We start from the raw sequence: 18,836 nt of genomic DNA, 5'->3' as shown, positions 1-18,836 counted from the left end.
CCAGGGTCCCAGGTTCGATTCTCCGATGGGTCACTGTCTGTGCGGAGTCTACACGTTCTCCCCGTGTCTGCGTGGGTTTCCTCCGGGTGCTCCGGTTTCCTCCCACAGTCCAAAGACGTGCAGGTTAGGTGGATTGGCCATGCTAAATTGCCCTTAGTATCCTTAGGTGGGGTTATTGGGTTACGGGGATGGGGTGGGAGTGAGGGCTTCAGTGTGTCGGTGCAAACTCAATGGGCCAAATGGCCTCCTTCTGGACTGTTTGTTCTATGTTCTATCTCCCATAAAGAACAACAGCTTCTTTACCACCAGATTTAATCTGATTTTGAACAAAGCTCTTTTCATTTGGGCGAGAGGCCTCAGTGTCTCGGTGTTCCCTTCTCATGGGGTTTTCTTATGATGTCCTCGGTGTAGGCTCTCACATTTGTAAAATTAAGAGGTTAAAACTTACATTACTCAAAATCAAAGAATCATTCCTGTTGTTTACTTATTATATGCTGAAATCAAAAATACATCAATAAAAAATTATTGATTGTCGGTTTTTGATAACTTAATCAAGGTGTATTCAAAGTATTAAATTAATGTCCAGTGATACAAAATGCAGGATACAAAATTGCTGACGCCACTATCCTTGATGTCAAAATGACCTTGTTTTATTCACTTAATTAAGACTCTTAGCTTTAGTTGATTCTTTTTTTTTTAGAAATATAGAGTACCCAATTCATTTTTTCCAATTAAGGGGCAATTTAGCGTGTCCAATCCACCTACCCTGCACATCTTTGGGTTGTGGGGGCAAAACCCACGCAAACACGGAGAGAATGTGCAAACTCCAGACGGACAGTGACCGGGATCGAACCTGGGACCTCGGCGCCGTGAGACTGCAGTGCTACCACTGCGCAACCGTGCTGCCCTTAGTTGATATCTTTCACTCCTTTAAGTAAAATCTAATTCTGAACACCCCAACATTAGCTGCAGAGTGAGAATGAGAGCGAGGAGAAAATTCCTTGCTCTGTCTCATGTTCCTTACTCCTGAACCCCTCTCGCTTGTGTCCCTCTCTCCTGTGCATGTGCTGATCCCACCACTGCCTATCATTGGCTGCTGTGAATCATCCTCTTCTGATCTGCTGTAAGAGGATAAAGAATGCTATTCCCACACTAGATACATTGAAAATTAAAACAGGAAGAGGCCATTCAGCCTTCGAGCCTACTCCACCATTCATTATGATCATGGCTTATCATCCAGTTCAGTACCCTGATCCGGCCTTCCCCCACCATATCCCTGATCCCTTCAGCCCCAAAAATTCCTTCTTGAAATTACACAACGTTTTGGCCTCAACTTTCTATGGTAGCGAATTCCACAGATTCACCACTCTCTGGGTGAAGATTCTCGCTTGGGTCACTGTCTGTGTGGAGTCTGCAACTTCTCCCCATATCTGTGTGTGTTTCCTCCAGGTACTCCGGTTTTCTCCCGCAATCCCGAAAGATGTGCATGTTAGGTGAATTGGACATTCTGAATTCTCCGTCTGTGTACCCGAATAGACGTCGGAGTGTCGCAACTACGGGATTTTCATAGTAACTTCATTACAGTGTTAATGCAAGTCTACTTGCAACAATAATAAAGATTATTATTCTTCAAAATTTCTAATTACCTCAGTCCTAAAAGGTTTACCCCTTATCCTCAAACTAGGACCCCCTCGTTCTGGACTCCCCTAGCATGGGAACATTATTTCTGAATCTATTTTGTCTCATGCGGTTAGAATTTTGTAAGTTTCCAAGAGATCCCCTCTCACTCTTCTAAACTCCAATGAATATAATCCTAACTGATTTAGTCTCTCCTCATCTGACAGTCCCATAATCCCAGGAATCAGCCTGGTAAACCTTCGCTGCACTCACTCTATAACAAGAACATTCTTCCTCAGATAAGGATACCAAAACTGCACACACAACTCCAGGTGTGGCCTCACCAATGCCGTATACAATTGCAGTAAAACATCTCTTCCTGTACTCAGATCCCCTCGCTAAGGCCAACATACCATTTGCCTTCTTTACTACTTGCTGTATCTGCACGCTTACTTTCAACGACTGATGGAACAGGACACTAAGGTCTCATGGATATCCACCTCTCAATTTACACCCATTATTTAATAATCTTCATTGAAGTTCAGGACCTTGGTCCCAGAATTAACTACCGCACTATCACCTTTATAAAGAATTCTACCATATTATGGTCATTCATACCCAAGGGTTCACTCACAACAATGCACAACACCCAGTCCAAGATGGGAGGGTTCAGTTGTATGGAGAATTCAATAATCAAAGTTAAAGGAGAAGGTAGAAGCACAGGTTAATGATGAGGATATTAAATTAGTTTAAGGAGCCAAGGGCTCAAGAGAGATCAGTAAAGTTTCCAGACCACATAATAAAACAGAGTATAAAAGGTGGTAGGAATCTAACTTCAGGCAGAACAAAAAGCGGAAAAATATGAGAAAGGAGGTGGTCAATTCATGACTGAGGGTGTTCTACCTAAATGCCTACAATATATAGAACAAGGTAAATGAGCTTGTTGCGAACATTTAAATTGGCCGGTATAATGTTGTGGGCATCACTGAGACGTGGCTGCAAGGGCATCAGGGCTGGCATCTAAATATCCAAAGATATGTGTCATATCAAAAGACAGGCAGAAGAAAGGAATGAAGTTAAATCGATAGCAAATGCGATATAGGATCAGAAGGCATAGAATCTGTGTGGGTAGATAATAGATAATCATTATTATTGTCACAGGTCAGCTTATATGTAGGCTTCTCGTACCAGCCTCCCTGAACAGGTGCTGGAATGTGGCAACTAGGTGCTTTTCACAGTAACTTCATTTGAAGCCTACTTGTGACAATAAGCGATTTTCATTTCATTTCATATTAATACTGCAATGAAGTTACTGTGAAAATCCCCAAGTCGCCACACTCCAGAGCCTGTTCGGGTACACAGAGGGAGAATTCAGAATGTCCAGTTCACCTAATAACACGTCTTTCGGGACTCGCGGGAGGAAATCGGAGCACCCAGAGGAAACCCACAGGGAGAATGTGCAGACTTCGCACAGAGAGTGACCCAAGCGGGAATTGAACCCGGGACCCTGGGTCTGTGAAACAACAGTGCTAACCACTGTGCTACCGTGCTACCCAGCTAGAGTTGTGGAATCGCAAAGGAAAAAATACGCTCATGGGAGTTAAGTGCAGGCCCCCTAGCATTTGTCAGGATGTGGGCAGAAATTAAATCAGGAGATAGAAAAGATTGCAAAGACAATATTACAATAATCATGGGGGACTTCAATATGCTGGTGGACTGGAAAAATCAGTTTGGTAGTGGATCCCAAGAAAAGGAATATGTGGAATGTCTAAGATTTTTTTTGGGAGCAGCTTGTGACAGAGGCTACGAGGGAACAGACAATTTTGCATTTGGTGATGTGCAATGAAGCAGACTTGATTAGGGAGCTTAAAGTGAAAGAACCCTTAGAGGGCAGTGACCACAATATGAAATAATTTACCCTCCAGTTTGAGAGGAAGAAGCTGGAATGAGATGTAACGGTATTACAATTAAATAAAGGTAACTACAAAAACATGAGGGAGGAGATAGCCAGATTTGATTGGAAAAGGAGACTAGCAGGAAAGACAGTGGATCAGAAATGGCAGGGGTTTGGGGTTTTTTTTTGAGGGGCACAATATATATTCATCCCAAAGAGGAGGAAACGTGCTAAGGGGAGGATGAGGCATCCATTAAGAAAGTCAAGGACAGCATAAAAGCAAAAGAAAAACCATGCAAGGTGGTGAGGATTAGTGTGAAGCCAGAGGATTGGGAAGCCTTTAGAAGCGAGCAGAGGACAACTAAAAAGCAATAAAGGGGGAGAAGATGAAGTATGAGTGTAAACTAGTTAGTTATATAGAAGAAGATAGGAAGAGTATTTTTCAATATATAGAAGGTAAGGGAGAGGCAAGAATAGACATTGGAACACTGAAAAATGAGGCTGAAGAAGTAGTAATAGTAAACCAAGAAATGGTAGGGGTACTGAATAGTTAATTTGCATCAGTCTTCTCTGTACAAGAACTCCAGGAGAATCAGGGTGCAGAGGTTAGTGTAGTGGTCATCACTAAGGAGAAGGTTCTGGGGAAACTGCAAAATATGAACGAGGATAAATCACATGGACCGGATGGACTACAGCCCAGTGTTCTAAAAGAGATAGCTGAAGAGATTGTAAGAGGCATTGGTGGTGATCATTCAGCAATCACTGGAGGCAGGGAGGGTCCCAGAGGACTGGAAAATGGCTAATGTGAAAATGCCCCCTGTTTATGAAGGGAGGGATGCAGATGACGGGAATTTATAGGCCTTCAAGAGAATCTTGAAGAATCTCGTTCAAGATTCTCATAAGGTTAATGTGCAGCTTCAGTCAGCAGTGAGGAAGGCAAATGCAATGTTAGCATTCATGTTGCGAGCCTGACTTTGGTAATTAGTAAGATTTTAGAGTCCATTATTAAAGATGAGATCGCAGGGTACTTGGAAGTGTTTGATGAAATAGGACTGAGTCAGCATGGCTTCGTCAAGAGGAGGTCATGTCTGACAAATCTGAGAGTACTTTGAGGAGGTAACAAGGAAGTTGGACAAAGGACAATGAGTGGAGGTGATCTATTTAGATTTCCAGAAAGCCTTTACAAGCAGCTGCATAGGTGGTTGCTAAATAAGTTAAGAGCCCATGTTGTTAAGTTAAGATACTGGCATGGATAGAGGATTTGCTGACTGGCAGAATGGAGAGATTGGGGATGAAGGGATCTTTTTCAGGATGGGAGCTGGTGATTACTTTTGTGCCTCAGGAGTTAGGGCTGGGACCACAGCTTTTCACAATGTACATTAATGATCTGGAAGAAGGAACTGTGGGTACTTTGCTAAGTTTGCAGATGATACAACGATATGCAGAGCGACAGGTAGTATTGAGGAAGCAGGGGGCTGCAGATGGAAAAGTGTGAGGTTATGCAATTTGGAAGGAAGAATTGAGGCATTAGACTATTTTCTAAATGGGGAAATGCTTCGGAAATCAGAAGCACAACGAGACTCAGGAATCCTCGTTCAAGATTCTCATAAGGTTAATGTGCAGCTTCGGTCAGCAGTGAGGAAGGCAAATGCAATGTTAGCATTCATGTTGAGAGGCAAATGCAATGTTAGCATTCATGTCGAGAGGGCTAGATGAAAAGACCAAGGAATGTACTTCTGAGGCTGTATACGGCTCTGGTCAGACCCCATTTGGAATATTGTGAGCAGTTTTGGCCCATATCTGAGGAAGGATGAGCTGGCTTGGAAAAGGGTTCTGAGGAGGTTCACAAGAATGATCGCTGGAATGAAGAACTTGTCATAGGAGGACTCTGGTTCTGTATTCATTGGAGTTTAGAAGGATGAGGGGGGGATCTTATTGAAACTTACAGAATACTGCGAGGCCTGGATAGGATGAATGTGGAGAGGACATATCCACTAATAATAATATTTATTAGTGTCACAAGTTGGCTCACTGCAATGACGTTACTGTAAATGTCCCCCACTCACCACACTACAGCGCCTGTACGGTACACTGAGAGAAAATTCAGAATGCCCACTCCACCTAACAAGCACGTCTTCCGGGACTTGTGGAAGGAAACCGGAGCACCTGGAGAAAATTCACGCAGGCACGGTGAGAACATGCAGACTCCACCCAGACAGTGACCCAAGCCACTGATTAAACCAGGATCCCTGGAGCTGCGAAGAAACAGTGCTGACCACTGTACGATTGTGCGGCTCAAGTAGAAAAACTAGAACCAGAGGGCACAACCTCAGACTGAAGTTACAACGCTCTAAAACAGAGATGAGGAGGAATTTCTTCAGCCAGAGGGTGGTGAATCTGTGGAACTCGTTGCTGCACAAGGCGGTGGAAGCCAAATCACTGAGTGCCTTTTAGACAGAGATCGATAGGTTCGTGATTAATATAGGGATCAGGGCTTATGGAGAGAAGGCACGGGAATGGGGATGAGTATAATATCAGCCATGATTGAATGGCGGAGCAGACTCGATAGGCCGAGTGGCCGAATTCTGCTCCTATGTCTTATGGTCCCTTGTTAGTTCCTCAACATACTGGACCATAAAGCCATCCCATATACACTCCAGAAATTCCTGCTCTGTCATCCTGTGACTAATTCGAGTCACCCAATCTACATGCAGATTAAAGTAAGCCATAATCATAGATGTTCCTCTATCATATGCATCTCTGATTTCCTATTCCCAACCACTGCAGTTTGGTAGTCTGAATATCATCCCTACAAATGTTTTTTGCCCCTTGATGTTTCTTAACTCCACCCAGACAGATTCCACATCGTCTGTGCTAATATCTTTCCTCTAATATTGTATCAATATCTTCTTTAATCGACAATGCAACTCCACGACCTGTTCCTTTCTGTCTGTACTTCCTAATGACTGATTTGACCTCAATGTTTAGTTCCCATCCTTGGTGACCTTGGAGCCATGTCTCTGTAATCCCAACTATGTCATATCCCTTTACATCTATCTGCTCAATTAATTAAATCCTTTTTCTCTAAATGCTCTAAGCGTTCAGGTACAAAGGGGGCGATTCTCCGAGCCCCGCGCCGGGCTGGAGAATCACCACAACCACGCCACGACGCGGTGCGCGATTCTCCGATGTGCGTAGAATCGGCGCATTTGCGTCGGTGTGTTTGATGGGGCGCCGGCCATGGGCCGCTGGAATTGGCAGGGCCGCTGATTCTCTGGCCCGGATGTGTTGAGTAGCCGCACGGATACGACAGAGTCCTGCCGGCGCCATTCACCCCTGGTCGCTGCCGGCGGAACTCTGCGCGAAGGGTCGGGGGAGGTGCGGCCTGTGGGGCGGGGAAAAGCGCTTCTTCACCGGGGGGGGGCCTCCGATGGGGTCTGGCCTGCAATTGGGCCCCTGTAGGACAGAATCGGTCGTCCCCGTGCCCATTTGCGCTGTCGTGAAACACGACGGCGTTCACGACGGCACGAACGCTTTGTCTCCATTGTGGTGAATCGCCCCAAAACCTTAAAGTTAGTCCTTTTCCTTTAATAAATTTAGTGTATCGAATTCATTTTTTGTTTCCAATTAAGGGGGCAATTTAGCGTGGCTAATCCACCTAGCCTGCACATCTTTGGCTTGTGGGGGCGAAACCCACGCAGACACGGGGAGAATGTACAAATTCCACGGACAGCGATCCAGAGCCGGCATCGAACCTGGGACCTCAGTTCTGTGAGGCAGCAGGGCTAACCCACTGCGCTACCGTGCTGCCCTAAAGTTACTCCTTTTAACATACCTTGTTCTGTCCCTATTATTTTTTACAGCATTATTATCTGATATAGCCCCTGGGTTTCTCTGCCGATCACTTTTCACAGATTTCATAGAATTTGAAGGGCAGAAGGAGGTCATGTGGCCCAACGAGTCTTCATTGGCCCTTGGAAAGTGCTTAAGCTCACCCCTCCACCCTATCCCTGTAACTGAGTAACCCCACCGAACCTTTTGGACACTAAGGGGCAATTTAGCATGGCCAATCCAGCTAACCTGTTCATCTTTGGACTGTGGGAGGAAACCGGAGCACCCGGAGGAAACCCACGCAGACTCGGGGAGAAAGTGCAAACTCCACACAGACAAAGGCTGGAATTGAACCTGGGACCCTGGAGCTGTGAGGCAGCAGTGCTAATCACTGTGCCACCGTGCTGCACCTCTTATTCTCCATTCTGTCTTTTTCTCTTGTTCTTGATTCCTCCTGCTCCGAATCCTTATAGATTCCCATTCCCCTGCCAGAAACCCTCCCCAACTGCTCCAGTCAGTACCCCCCCCCCCCCCAACCACAAGGGCCTCCCCGCCCACCACCACAAGGACATCAGTCCGCTCCTGCCCAGGTGTAACCTCTCCAGGTAGTACTGGTCCCACTTCCCCATTCCCCAAGAACCAGTCCCCATTCCCCAGGAATCTGAAACCCTCCCCCTCACACCATTTCTTCAGCCACATATTAATCCGATACATCCTACGATTTCTACTCTGGTTAGCACGTGGTACTGGTAGTAATCCTGAGATCACTACCTTTGAGGTCCGACCTCAACTTTCTTACTAACTCCCGATATTCTGTTTTCAGGACCTCGTCCTGATGTGCACCATGACCACTAGCTGGTAACACTGTCCTCCAGAATGTCCTGTAACTGCTTCAAGATATCCTTAACCCTTGCACATGGAGGCAACATAACATCCTGGAGTCTCATTTGCGGTTACAGAAACGCCTATCTATTCCCCTCACAATCAAATCCCCTCTACCTATTGTATTCCCACACTTTTTACACCTCCCCTCTGCAGCAGAACCTACCATGGTGCAACAAATTTGGTTGTTACTGCTTTCCCCTCAGAGGTCGTTCCCCTCAACAGAATCCAAAATGGTACATCTGTTTTGCAGGTGAATGGACACAGGAAATACCTGCACTGCCTGCCTAGCTCTCTTGCTCTGCCTGGTGGTCACCCATTCCCTTCCTGCCTGTGGAGTCCAATCCTGCAGTTCGGCCACATCTATATAAGTGCTATCCACAATACTCTGCACCTCACGGATACTCCACAGTATCCCCAGCTTAAAAACATGGCTTCCACAACATGTAGCTGGAGACACTTCCTCCACACATGCTGGCCCCGGGCACTGGAAATGTTCTCAGCTTCCCAAATAAGAAACGAGGAACAAACCAAGGCTTTGAGTTCTCCTGCCACGACTTACCCTTTTAAATTAAAGCTTTCGATGCTGGATATTAGAAGCAATTATCTATGACCCTCCTTTGCTTGTCTTCGTTGCTAACAATTATAGCCCTTCCAGATTATAAACCACAAAACCTCAAACAATAATTTATGAGCACAGTAAGAAGTCTTACAACACCAGGTTAAAGTCCAACAGGTTTGATTCAAACACGAGCTTTCGGAGCGCAGCTCCTTCCTCAGGTGAATGGCGAGGTATGTTCCAGAAACATTTATATAGACAAAGTCAGAGATGCTGGACAATGCTTGGAATGCAGGCATTTGCAGGTAATCAAATCATTACAGATCCAGGGAGAGGGATAATCACAGGTTAAAGAGGTGTGAATTGTCTCAAGCCAGAACAGTTGGTAGGATTTTGCAAGTCCAGGCCAGATGGTGGGGGGTGGATGTAATGTGACATGAATCCAAGATCCCTGTTGAGGCCGCACTCATGCGTGCGGAACTTAGCTATAAGTTTTTGCTCGGCAATTCTGCGTTGTCGCGTGTCCTGAAGACCGCCTTAGAGAACGCTTACCCGGAGATCAGAGGCTGAATGCCCTTGACTGCTGAAGTGTTCCCCGACTGGAAGGGAACATTCCTGCCTGGTGATTGTCGCACGATGCCCGTTCATTCGTTGTCGCAGTGTCTCCATGGTCTTGCCAATGTACCACGCTTCGGGACATCCTTTCCTGCAGCGTAAGAGGTAGACTACATTGGTCGAGTCGCACGAGTACGTGCCGCGTACCTGGTGGGTGGTGTTACCATGTGTAATGGTGGTATCCAAGTCGATGATATGCCAGATCATCGACTTGGATACCACCATTACACGTGGTAACACCACCCACCAGGTACGCGACACATACTCGTGCGACTCGACCAATGTAGCCCCCACAACCCAAAGTTAATTGTTAAGTAGTGGGGAAGATTGTGAAGTCTTTGCAACTTTCATAAATTATTATGTGGAGATGCCGGCGTTGGACTGGGGTGAGCACAGAGACTTCTTACAACACCAGGTTAAAGTCCAACAGGTTTGATTCAAACACGAGCTTTCGGAGCGCAGCTCCTTCCTCAGGTGAATCCTGAGCTGCGCTCCGAAAGCTCGTGTTTGAATCAAACCTGTTGGACTTTAACCTGGTGTTGTAAGAAGTCTCTGTGCTCACCCCAGTCCAACGCTGGCATCTCCACATAATAATTTATGAAAGTTGCAAAGACTTCACAATCTTCCCCACCACTTAACAATTAACTCTCTCCCTTGTAGCCTCGTCTTCAACAGGGCACTACCATTCTTTGAAGATTTAAAAGTAACAAAGCAAGGGAGGAAAACTCTGCACCAAATCTCCACTCTGCTTCAAATTCCCGAGATTAAACTCACTCTACATGTGGCCTCTCTCCCACTGCTCTCGCGCAGTTCACAAAATCTCTGTCAAACGTTTGCCAGGGGAACTGAGACAGCAGCTGCAATAAGTGAGGTTTTATTCAGATGGGACGATGACAAGTTTAAATCCCCACCTGATCTGCTGCTCAAAGTCACCTCCGTTTCCCCGGTCTGTTTCCCAAACTTCAGGAAACTCCTGTTACTGCAGAAATATTTGGATTGTCTGTGAGAGACGTCAATCAGAGAGCCCACCCACTCTGCCCATTCTCTCCTCTTCCTCTACCACAGCTGCTTCACTTCCTGTAGGGACTCCAAACCAAGTCAGGAGATGGTGAGTGAAGGAGCAGAATTTACAATCATTACATTGCACAATATCCACACTAATGTTCAGGGCAGTCTGACTATCCTGTGGGCAATCAGGTGTGGAAATGCCCCTTATGCTGTGTGAGAAGATCCAGCTCACAGACCTGTTTACTCGGTGCTTTGTGCTGAGCTGTTTGATTGGCTGTGTGTTGGATATTGAGGGTGTTTATTGGAAGCATTTCCCATCTGATTTACAGACTGAGTTTTGTTGATGGGTCATTACTGACTCTGAGAAGGTGAGGTGTGATTATCTGGAAAGGGCAGAGGCACATTTATTGAAACGTCTATTAATGTCTTCTTTGAATATTTTACCTGAAGGCCCCGGCCTTTCCCAGAAGCCTGGGCTTGGATTTGATAGTTTTGCCCAGTGCTGTGTGTGAGAGCTGAATTTGGGATGTGCAGTCTGAGTGAGTGCAGTGTATCTAATTCCAAGGATAAACCCAAACCCTTCAGTGAGCTCCACTGAAGCAATATTTTCCTTTGCTTCAGTTTTTCTTCAAATAATTTGGGGAAACAAGTGGAGAAATTGCAAAATTTCAATTGAATTAATATTTCTGTTGAGTATTTGTATATCAAACAAATACTCAGCAGGTAAAACTGGCCTTTGCCAACACAACTAGGGTTTCATAGTGAATTGATGGCCCGTTTTACACTCTGCCCAACTGTCTTTTCCAATGCCCTCACAGTGCCCTGTGGATGGGGTCTGGGCGGAGGAAAGAAAGTAGCCGCGCTGTTTGCTCCTGGTCACTGTCCAGTGCTGCTGCTGAAAAAAAAGGGGTTCCGACAGTCAAGTGAGGACAAAGAAAGGACTTGTATCTGATCTCCCACACAGCCACTGTGGAAAAGTCTCTAACTGAGGAGTCAGCCCCTTCAGCAAAGGAGAAGAGGGACTTGGAAGAAATTATGTTTTCTTTTCCTCTTTTTCAGAAGGATTGCACCACACTACACAGAGAGGATAGACACCGCAGATAAATCCTGACCATCAACCAAGGAACAACTGCAAAACTCTGAGAAGGCATCCAGTCCCTTCATAGCTTTGCTCAACTCAGAGAACATTGGGCGGTGAAACCATCATCTGGAAATCCGTCAGATCAGAGGAGCTTTGACATAGAAGAATTCTTGAAACTGTTCAGTTGTGTGGAACCTTCCATCAGAACCAACCTTTCAGCTATGGCAATTGGTCACGGTAAGGCTGTGAAGAATTGTGAGTGGGCGCCAAGTGAAGTGAGAGCTTCAATCATTCATCAAACCTCATGAACCACTGAAGCATTCTTACATGAGAGGCTGTTCAAGTGTGAGGTGTGTGTCGGAGACTCCACAGGTTCATAAGACCATCGAAGGTGCATTTGTTCCAACTTTACAACAAAGGCAGCCACATGGAAGGGAAACAATTCAGATGCAATGCTTGTGACAAAAGCTTTGTGAATTCTACAAGGCTCCTGAGGCACCAGATGATTCACACGGGGGAGAAACCATTCAAGTGTGATGTTTGTGACAAGTCTTTCTCACAATCATCAACCCTCCTTCAACACCAACGTGTTCACACCGGAGAGAAACCCTTCACGTGTGACGTGTGTGACAGATCATTCACACGGTCATCAAGCCTCATTGAACACAAAAATCTTCACACAGGAGAGAAACCCTTCAGTTGCAAAATGTGTGACAAATCATTCTCGGAGTCGTCGACCCTACGTAAACACCAGCATATTCACACAAGGGAGACACCCTTCAATTGCGAGGTGTGTGACAAATCATTCTCACTGTCGACAAGCCTCCGTAAACACAAACGTCTTCATGCAGGGGATAAACCCTTCACATGCAAAATGTGTGACAAATCATTCTCACAGTTCTCCAACCTTCACAGACACCGACGTGTTCACACAGGGGAGAAACCATTCGCATGTGAGGTGTGTGACAAATCATTTTCGCAGTCATCAACCCTCCGTAACCACCTACGCGTTCACACGGGGGAGAAACCATTCACATGCGAGCTGTGTGACAAATCATTCTCGCAGTTATCGACCTTCCGGAAACACCGTCACACTCACATAGGGGAGAAACACCTCACATGCAAGGTATGTGACAAATTATTCTTGAACTCATTGGATTCTTGTGTACACTGAGATATTCACATGTATGATACGTGACAAATCTTTCCCTGAGTCATCTTCCTTCTGCGCACAGCTCAATTCACACAGGAGACAAACCATTCATATGTGACATGTGCGACAAATCATTCTCATGGTCATCAGACCTGCACAGACACCAGCACATCCACACAGTGGCTCACCTACTCCCCTTACACTGAGAGTTGTCTGTGTTAATTACTCTCCAGTGCTCACACAGGGGAGCTGCCCATCCAAAGCACTGTCTGTCTCAGCAGGTCTAACTCCAACCTTTCCCACTATCATTCCAATCGTTTCAAGAAAATCAATTTAACCGTTGACCAAATCGCCAAACATCACCCAAAGAAGACATCAATCTGTATAGAAGTTGCTGCTTACATAGAACAAAGAACATAGAGAAATACAGCACAGAACAACCCTTCGGCCCACGATGTTGTGCTGAACTTTTGTCCTAGTTTAATCATAGTGTCCAAAATTCTATGATAATCTAAGGGCAATTTATCATGGCCAACCCACCCAACCTGAACATCTTTGGACTGTGGGAGGAAACCGGAGTACCCGGACGAAACCCACGCACACATGGGGAGAATGTGCAGACTCCACACAGACAGTGACCCAAGCCGGAATCGAACCTGGGACCCTGGAGCTGTGAAGCAATTGTGCTTTTACAATGCTACCGTGCTGCCCTTAAGAACAAATTAATCTACACTCCATTATTCTACCATAATCCATGTACCTATCCAATAGCGACTTGAAGGTCCCTAATGTTTCCAACTCAACTACTTCCACAGGCAGTGCATTCCATGCCCCCACTACTCGCTGGGTAAAGAACCTACCTCTGACATCCCCCCTATATCTTCCTCCATTCACCTTAAATTTATGTCCCCTTGTAATGGTTTGTTCCACCCGGGGAAAAAGTCCCTGACTGTCTACTCTATCTATTCCCCTGATCATTTTATAAACCGCGATCAAGTCGGCCCTCATCCTTCTCCGTTCTAATGAGAAAAGACCTAGCACCCTCAACCTTTCCTCGTAAGACCTACTCTCCATTCCAGGCAACATCCTGGTAAATCTCCTTTGCACCTTTTCCAAAGCTTCCACATCCTTCCTAAAATGAGGTGACCAGAACTGCACACAGTACTCGAAATGAGGCCCTACCAAGGTTTTGTACAGCTGCATCATCACCTCACGGCTCTTAAACTCAATCCCTCTGCTAATGAATGCTAGCACACCATAGGCCTTCTTCACAGATCTATCCACTTGAGTGGCAACTTTCAAAGATCTATGAACATAGACCCCAAGATCTCTCTGCTCCTGTACATTGCCAAGAACCCTACCGTTAACCCTGTATTCCGGATTCATATTTGTCCTTCCAAAATGGACAACCTCACACTTTTCAGTGTTAAACTCCATTTGCCACTTCTCAGCCATAGCTCTGCATCCTATCTATGTCTCTTTGCAACCGACAACATCCCTCCTCACTATCCACAACTCCACCAATCTTTGTATCATCTGCAAATTTACTGATCAACCCTTCAACTCCCTCATCCAAGTCATTAAGTAAAATCACAAACAGCAGAGGACTCAGAACTGATCCCTGCGGTACACCACTGGTAACTGGGCTCCAGGCTGAATATTTGCCATCCACCACCACTCTTTGACTTCTATTGGTTAGCCAGTTCGTTATCCAACTGGCCAAATTTCCCACTATCCCATGCCTCCTTACTTTCTGCATAAGCCTACCAAGGGGAACCTTATCAAATTGCTTACTAAAATTCATGTACACTACATCCACTGCTTTACCTTCATCCACATGCTTGGTCACCTCCTCAAAGAAGTCAATAAGACTTGTAAGGCAAGACCTACACCTCACAAATCCGTGCTATCCCTAATCAAGCAGTGTCTTTCCAGATGCTCAGAAATCCTATCCCTCAGTACCCTTTCCATTACTTTGCCTGCCACCCAAGTGAGACTAACGGGCCTGTAATTCCCAGGGTTATCCCTATTCCCTTTTTTGAACAGGGGCACGACATTTGCCACTCTCCAATCCCCTGGTACCACCCCTGTTGACAGTGAGGACGAAAAGATCATTGCCAACGGCTCTGCAATTTCATTTCCTGCTTCCCATAGAATCCTTGGGTATATCCCGTCAGGCCTGGGGTACTTGTCTATCCTCAAGTTTTTCAAAACACCCAACACATCTTCCTTCCTAACAAGTATCTCCTCGAGCTTACCAGTCTGTTTCACACTGTCCTCTCCAACAATATGGCCCCTCTCGTTTGTGAGTACTGAAAAAAAGTACTCGTACAAGACCTCTCCTATCTCTTCAGACTCGATACACAATCTCCCGCCACTGTCCTTGATCGGACCTACCCTCGCTCTAGTCATTCTCATATTTCTCACATATGTGTAAAAGGCCTTGGTGTTTTCCTTGATCCTACCCACGAAAGATTTTTCATGCCCTCTCTTAGCTCTCCTAATCCCTTTCTTCAGTTCCCTCCTGGCTATCTTGTATCCGTCCAGCACCCTGTCTGAACCTTGTTTCCTCAGCCTTACAGAAGTCTTCTTCTTCCTCTTACGAAGACATTCAACCTCTCTTGTCAACCATAGTTCCCTCACTTGACCATCTCTTCACTGCGTGACAGGGACATACATATCAAAGACCCTAGTACCTGTTCCTTGAACAAGTTCCACATTTCATTTGTGTCCTTTCCTGACAGTCTATGTTCCCAACTTATGCACTTCAATTCTTGTCTGACAGTATTGTACTTACCCTTCCACCAATTGTAAACCTTACCATGTTGCACGCACCTATCCCTCTCCATTACTAAAGTGAAAGTCACAGAATTGTGGTCACTACCTCCAAAATGCTCCCCCACTAACAAATCTATCACCTGCCCTGGTTCATTACCAAGTACCAAATGCAATTTGGCCTCCCTTCTGGTCAGAAAACCTACATACTGTTTCAGAAAAGCTTCCTGGACACACTGCACAAACACCACCCCATCCAAACTATTTGATCTAAAGAGTTTCCACTCAATATTTGGGAAGTTGAAGTCACCCATGACTACTACCCTGTGACTTCTGCACCTTTCCAAAATCTGTTTCTCAATCTGTTCCTCCACATCTCTGCTGCTATTGGGGGTCTGATAGAAAATTCCCAACAAGGTGGCTGCTCATTTCCTATGTCTGACTTCACCCATACTACCTCAGTAGGCAGATCCTCCTTGAACTGCTTTTCTGCAGCTGTTATACTATCTCTAATACAATACCACCATCCCCCCTCTCCACCTCTTTTACCATCCTTACTAATCTTGTTGACACATCTATAACCAGGGACCTCCAACAACCATTTCTGCCCCTCTTCTATCCAAGTTTCCGTGATGGCCACCACATTGTAGTCCCAAGTACCGATCCGTGCCATAAGTTCACCCACCTTATTCCTGATTCTTCTTGCGTTGAAGTATACACACTTCAACCCATCTCCTTGCCTGCAAGTACTCTGCTGGACTACAAATCCGGTTCCCATTCCCCTGCCAAATTAGTTTAAACCCTCCCGAAGAGTACTAGAAAACTTCCCTCCCAGGATATTGGTGCCCCTCTGCTTCAGGTGCAACCCGTCCTGCTTGTGCAGGTCCCACCTTCGCTCCAATTATCCAAATATCTGAAGCCCTCCCTCCTACATCATTCCTGCAGCCACGTGTTCAACTGCACTCTCTCCCTATTCCTAGCCTCGCTATCACGTGGCACCGGCAACAAACCAGAGATGACAACTCTGTCTGTCCTGGCCTTTAACCTCCAGCCTAACTCCCTAAACTTGTTTATTACCTCCACACCTCTTTTCCTACCTACGTCGTTGGTACCAATCAATGTGCACGACTTCTGGTACCAATTAATGTGCACGACTTCTGGCTGCTCACCCTCCCCCTTCAGGATCCTGAAGACACGATCCGAGACATCCCTGGTCCTGGCACCGGGAAGGCAACATACCTTCCGGGAGTCTCGCTCGCGACCACAGAATCTCCTATCTATTCCCCTAACCATTGAGTCTCCTGTCACTATTGCTTTTCTATTCTCCCCCCTTCCCTTCTGAGCCCCAGAGCCAGACTCAGTGCCAGAGACCTGGCTGCTAGGGCCTCTCCCCCCCCCCCCCCCCCCCCCCCAACAGCTTATGCACAAGTTTCCCCACATTGGGCAAAAGGGAAATTTCTGAATATTAAATATATTTACATGTTCATTTTTGAGACTTTAAATTGTAGTATTTGAGTTGAAAATACAAAAAAATCACATTATGTGTCTTTACTAATTTTCTGAGGGGTTTTAAATGCAGTTAACTTGTAGATGCCTCTGACTTTGTCATAAGATTGATGTCTAATCAGAAGACAAGGTGCAGGCTGAAAAATGTCTCCAACGCTTGGAAAATGTGTCACATGACACAGCAGTCTGGACCATGATTCATTTTAAATCTTCATTTCTTCCTTTAGGTAAAGCTGACCCATAACACCCAGGAGCACCCGTTGACTGGAGGGCGGGTTCCATACATCAAGGAGCTGTCGGAACAGGAGGAGTTCACGAGGAAGCTGTTTGGCCTCTCCAAACCCTGGATAACCAATGGTGGATCAGATATGGGGATGAGGGAAGGTGATGCCAGCAGCTGAGTGTTTAAACCATCAAGAGGAGAGTTAATTTATGTGACAAAAAATAATAATTGTGATTTTCTTCCTCTGACAGATACACAGGTATCACTGGACACATCAGATGGTGATGGAGGAGAGTTGGCAGCAGTGTCCGAGATTCCTGAAAGGGCTGATGAGGACGGGACAGAGGTGAATACCTCACAGCAATGTGGCATGGCAGCTGCAGTGGAGGAGGGAGAGAAGTGTCAAGAGAGTAAGATGTCTGATTTGGAGGGTAGTGTTAGTGATTTCAAGTTAAACATTGTGGCTTGTACAAAGGAGGAAGCCTGTGATGCTCTGGCTGCTGTGGTGGAGGGAGAGGAACCTGCAGCTTTGGGAGCAGAAGCTCAGCCATATCCACGAGCATGCGGACAACATCAGGCCGGTGCTGCTGGTGAAGAAAATGAAGATGATCTGAAACCTCTTGTACACTTACATCAGGAACAGGTTGAAAGTACGTTGAGTTATCAGGCCACGTCTAAATTGCCTTGGCAAACTTTGACTGAATTTAAGACGGACATCAGCCAGAATCTACAAAGAGACAATGACATTCTTCAGCAGGATCTGCAAAGAAACAGTGAGATTCTTCAGCAGCAAAATGAGGTTCTCAGACAGCAGAATGAGATTCAAAACCAGCATCTAAAAAGAAACAATGAGATTCTTCAGCAGCAGAATGAAGCTCTTTGTCAGCTTCTGCAAAGAAGCAATGAAACTTTGAATGAAATGAGACAGATTCTTTCACAGATTGTAACACCTGCACCTTCTGACCAACAGCAATAGGGGCTTGTTCAGCACAGTGGGCTAAACAACTGGCTTGTAATGCAGAATAAGGCCAGCAGCCGTTGGTTCAATTACCGTACCGGCCTCCCCAAACAGGAGCCGGAATGTGGCAACTGGGGGCTTTTCACAGTAACTTAATTGAAGCCTTCTTGTGACAATAAGTGATTTTTAAAAAAATTTAGATTACCCAATTATTTTTTCCAATTAAGGGGCAATTTAGCGTGGCCAATCCACCTACTCTGCACATTTTTGGGTTGTGGGGGTTAAACCCACGCAGACACGGGGAGAATGTGCAAACTCCACACGGACAGTGACCCAGAGCCGGGATCGAACCTGGGACCTCAGCGCCGTGAGGCAGCTGTGCTAACCACTAGGCCACCGTGCTGCCCTTAAGTGATTATTATAACCCAGTGCAGAGACATTTGATGCTGGACATACCAGGAAAAGTAATGGAGAGGTCACATTGCAGGAACTGGGGAGACACAGTAGGTATTAGGGTCTCTCCCACTAACACTGCCTCTTCGAGCCCCTTATCTCCCAATCCTGAGGAATGTCTGTCACAATTTTTTCCATGACAGAAATGACTCGTGTACAATGGTGGATGAAGCATGAATTCTGTCCCCCAATTATAGCATCTCCCATTTTTGTGGGCCAGGTTGCGATTTCCATGTTTCACAGAAGCAGCTGCCAATGAAATCAGCAGCTGCCTCCGCACG

The 18,836-nt window shown here is 45.9% G+C and overlaps 1 protein-coding gene across 1 annotated transcript in view; it reads left to right on the top strand.

Annotated features, from left to right (window-relative positions):
• Window positions 1-18,244, top strand: part of LOC119975600 (zinc finger protein 271-like) — a 51,015-nt gene extending 32,771 nt beyond the window's left edge. Inside the window, exons 5-7 of the mRNA XM_038815386.1 lie at window positions 11,851-12,613; window positions 17,149-17,305; window positions 17,396-18,244. Coding sequence (XP_038671314.1) covers window positions 11,851-12,613; window positions 17,149-17,305; window positions 17,396-18,120 — 1,645 coding nt within the window. The 3' untranslated portion in view covers window positions 18,121-18,244. The remainder of the gene's footprint in view (window positions 1-11,850; window positions 12,614-17,148; window positions 17,306-17,395) is intronic.
• Window positions 18,245-18,836: the final 592 nt, after the last annotated feature.

This window comes from Scyliorhinus canicula, chromosome 13 (genome assembly GCF_902713615.1).
Source record: "Scyliorhinus canicula chromosome 13, sScyCan1.1, whole genome shotgun sequence".
Lineage (NCBI taxonomy): Eukaryota > Metazoa > Chordata > Chondrichthyes > Carcharhiniformes > Scyliorhinidae > Scyliorhinus > Scyliorhinus canicula.
The sequence above is the reverse complement of the archived record's forward strand: the minus strand, read 5'-3'. Positions and strand labels throughout refer to the sequence as shown.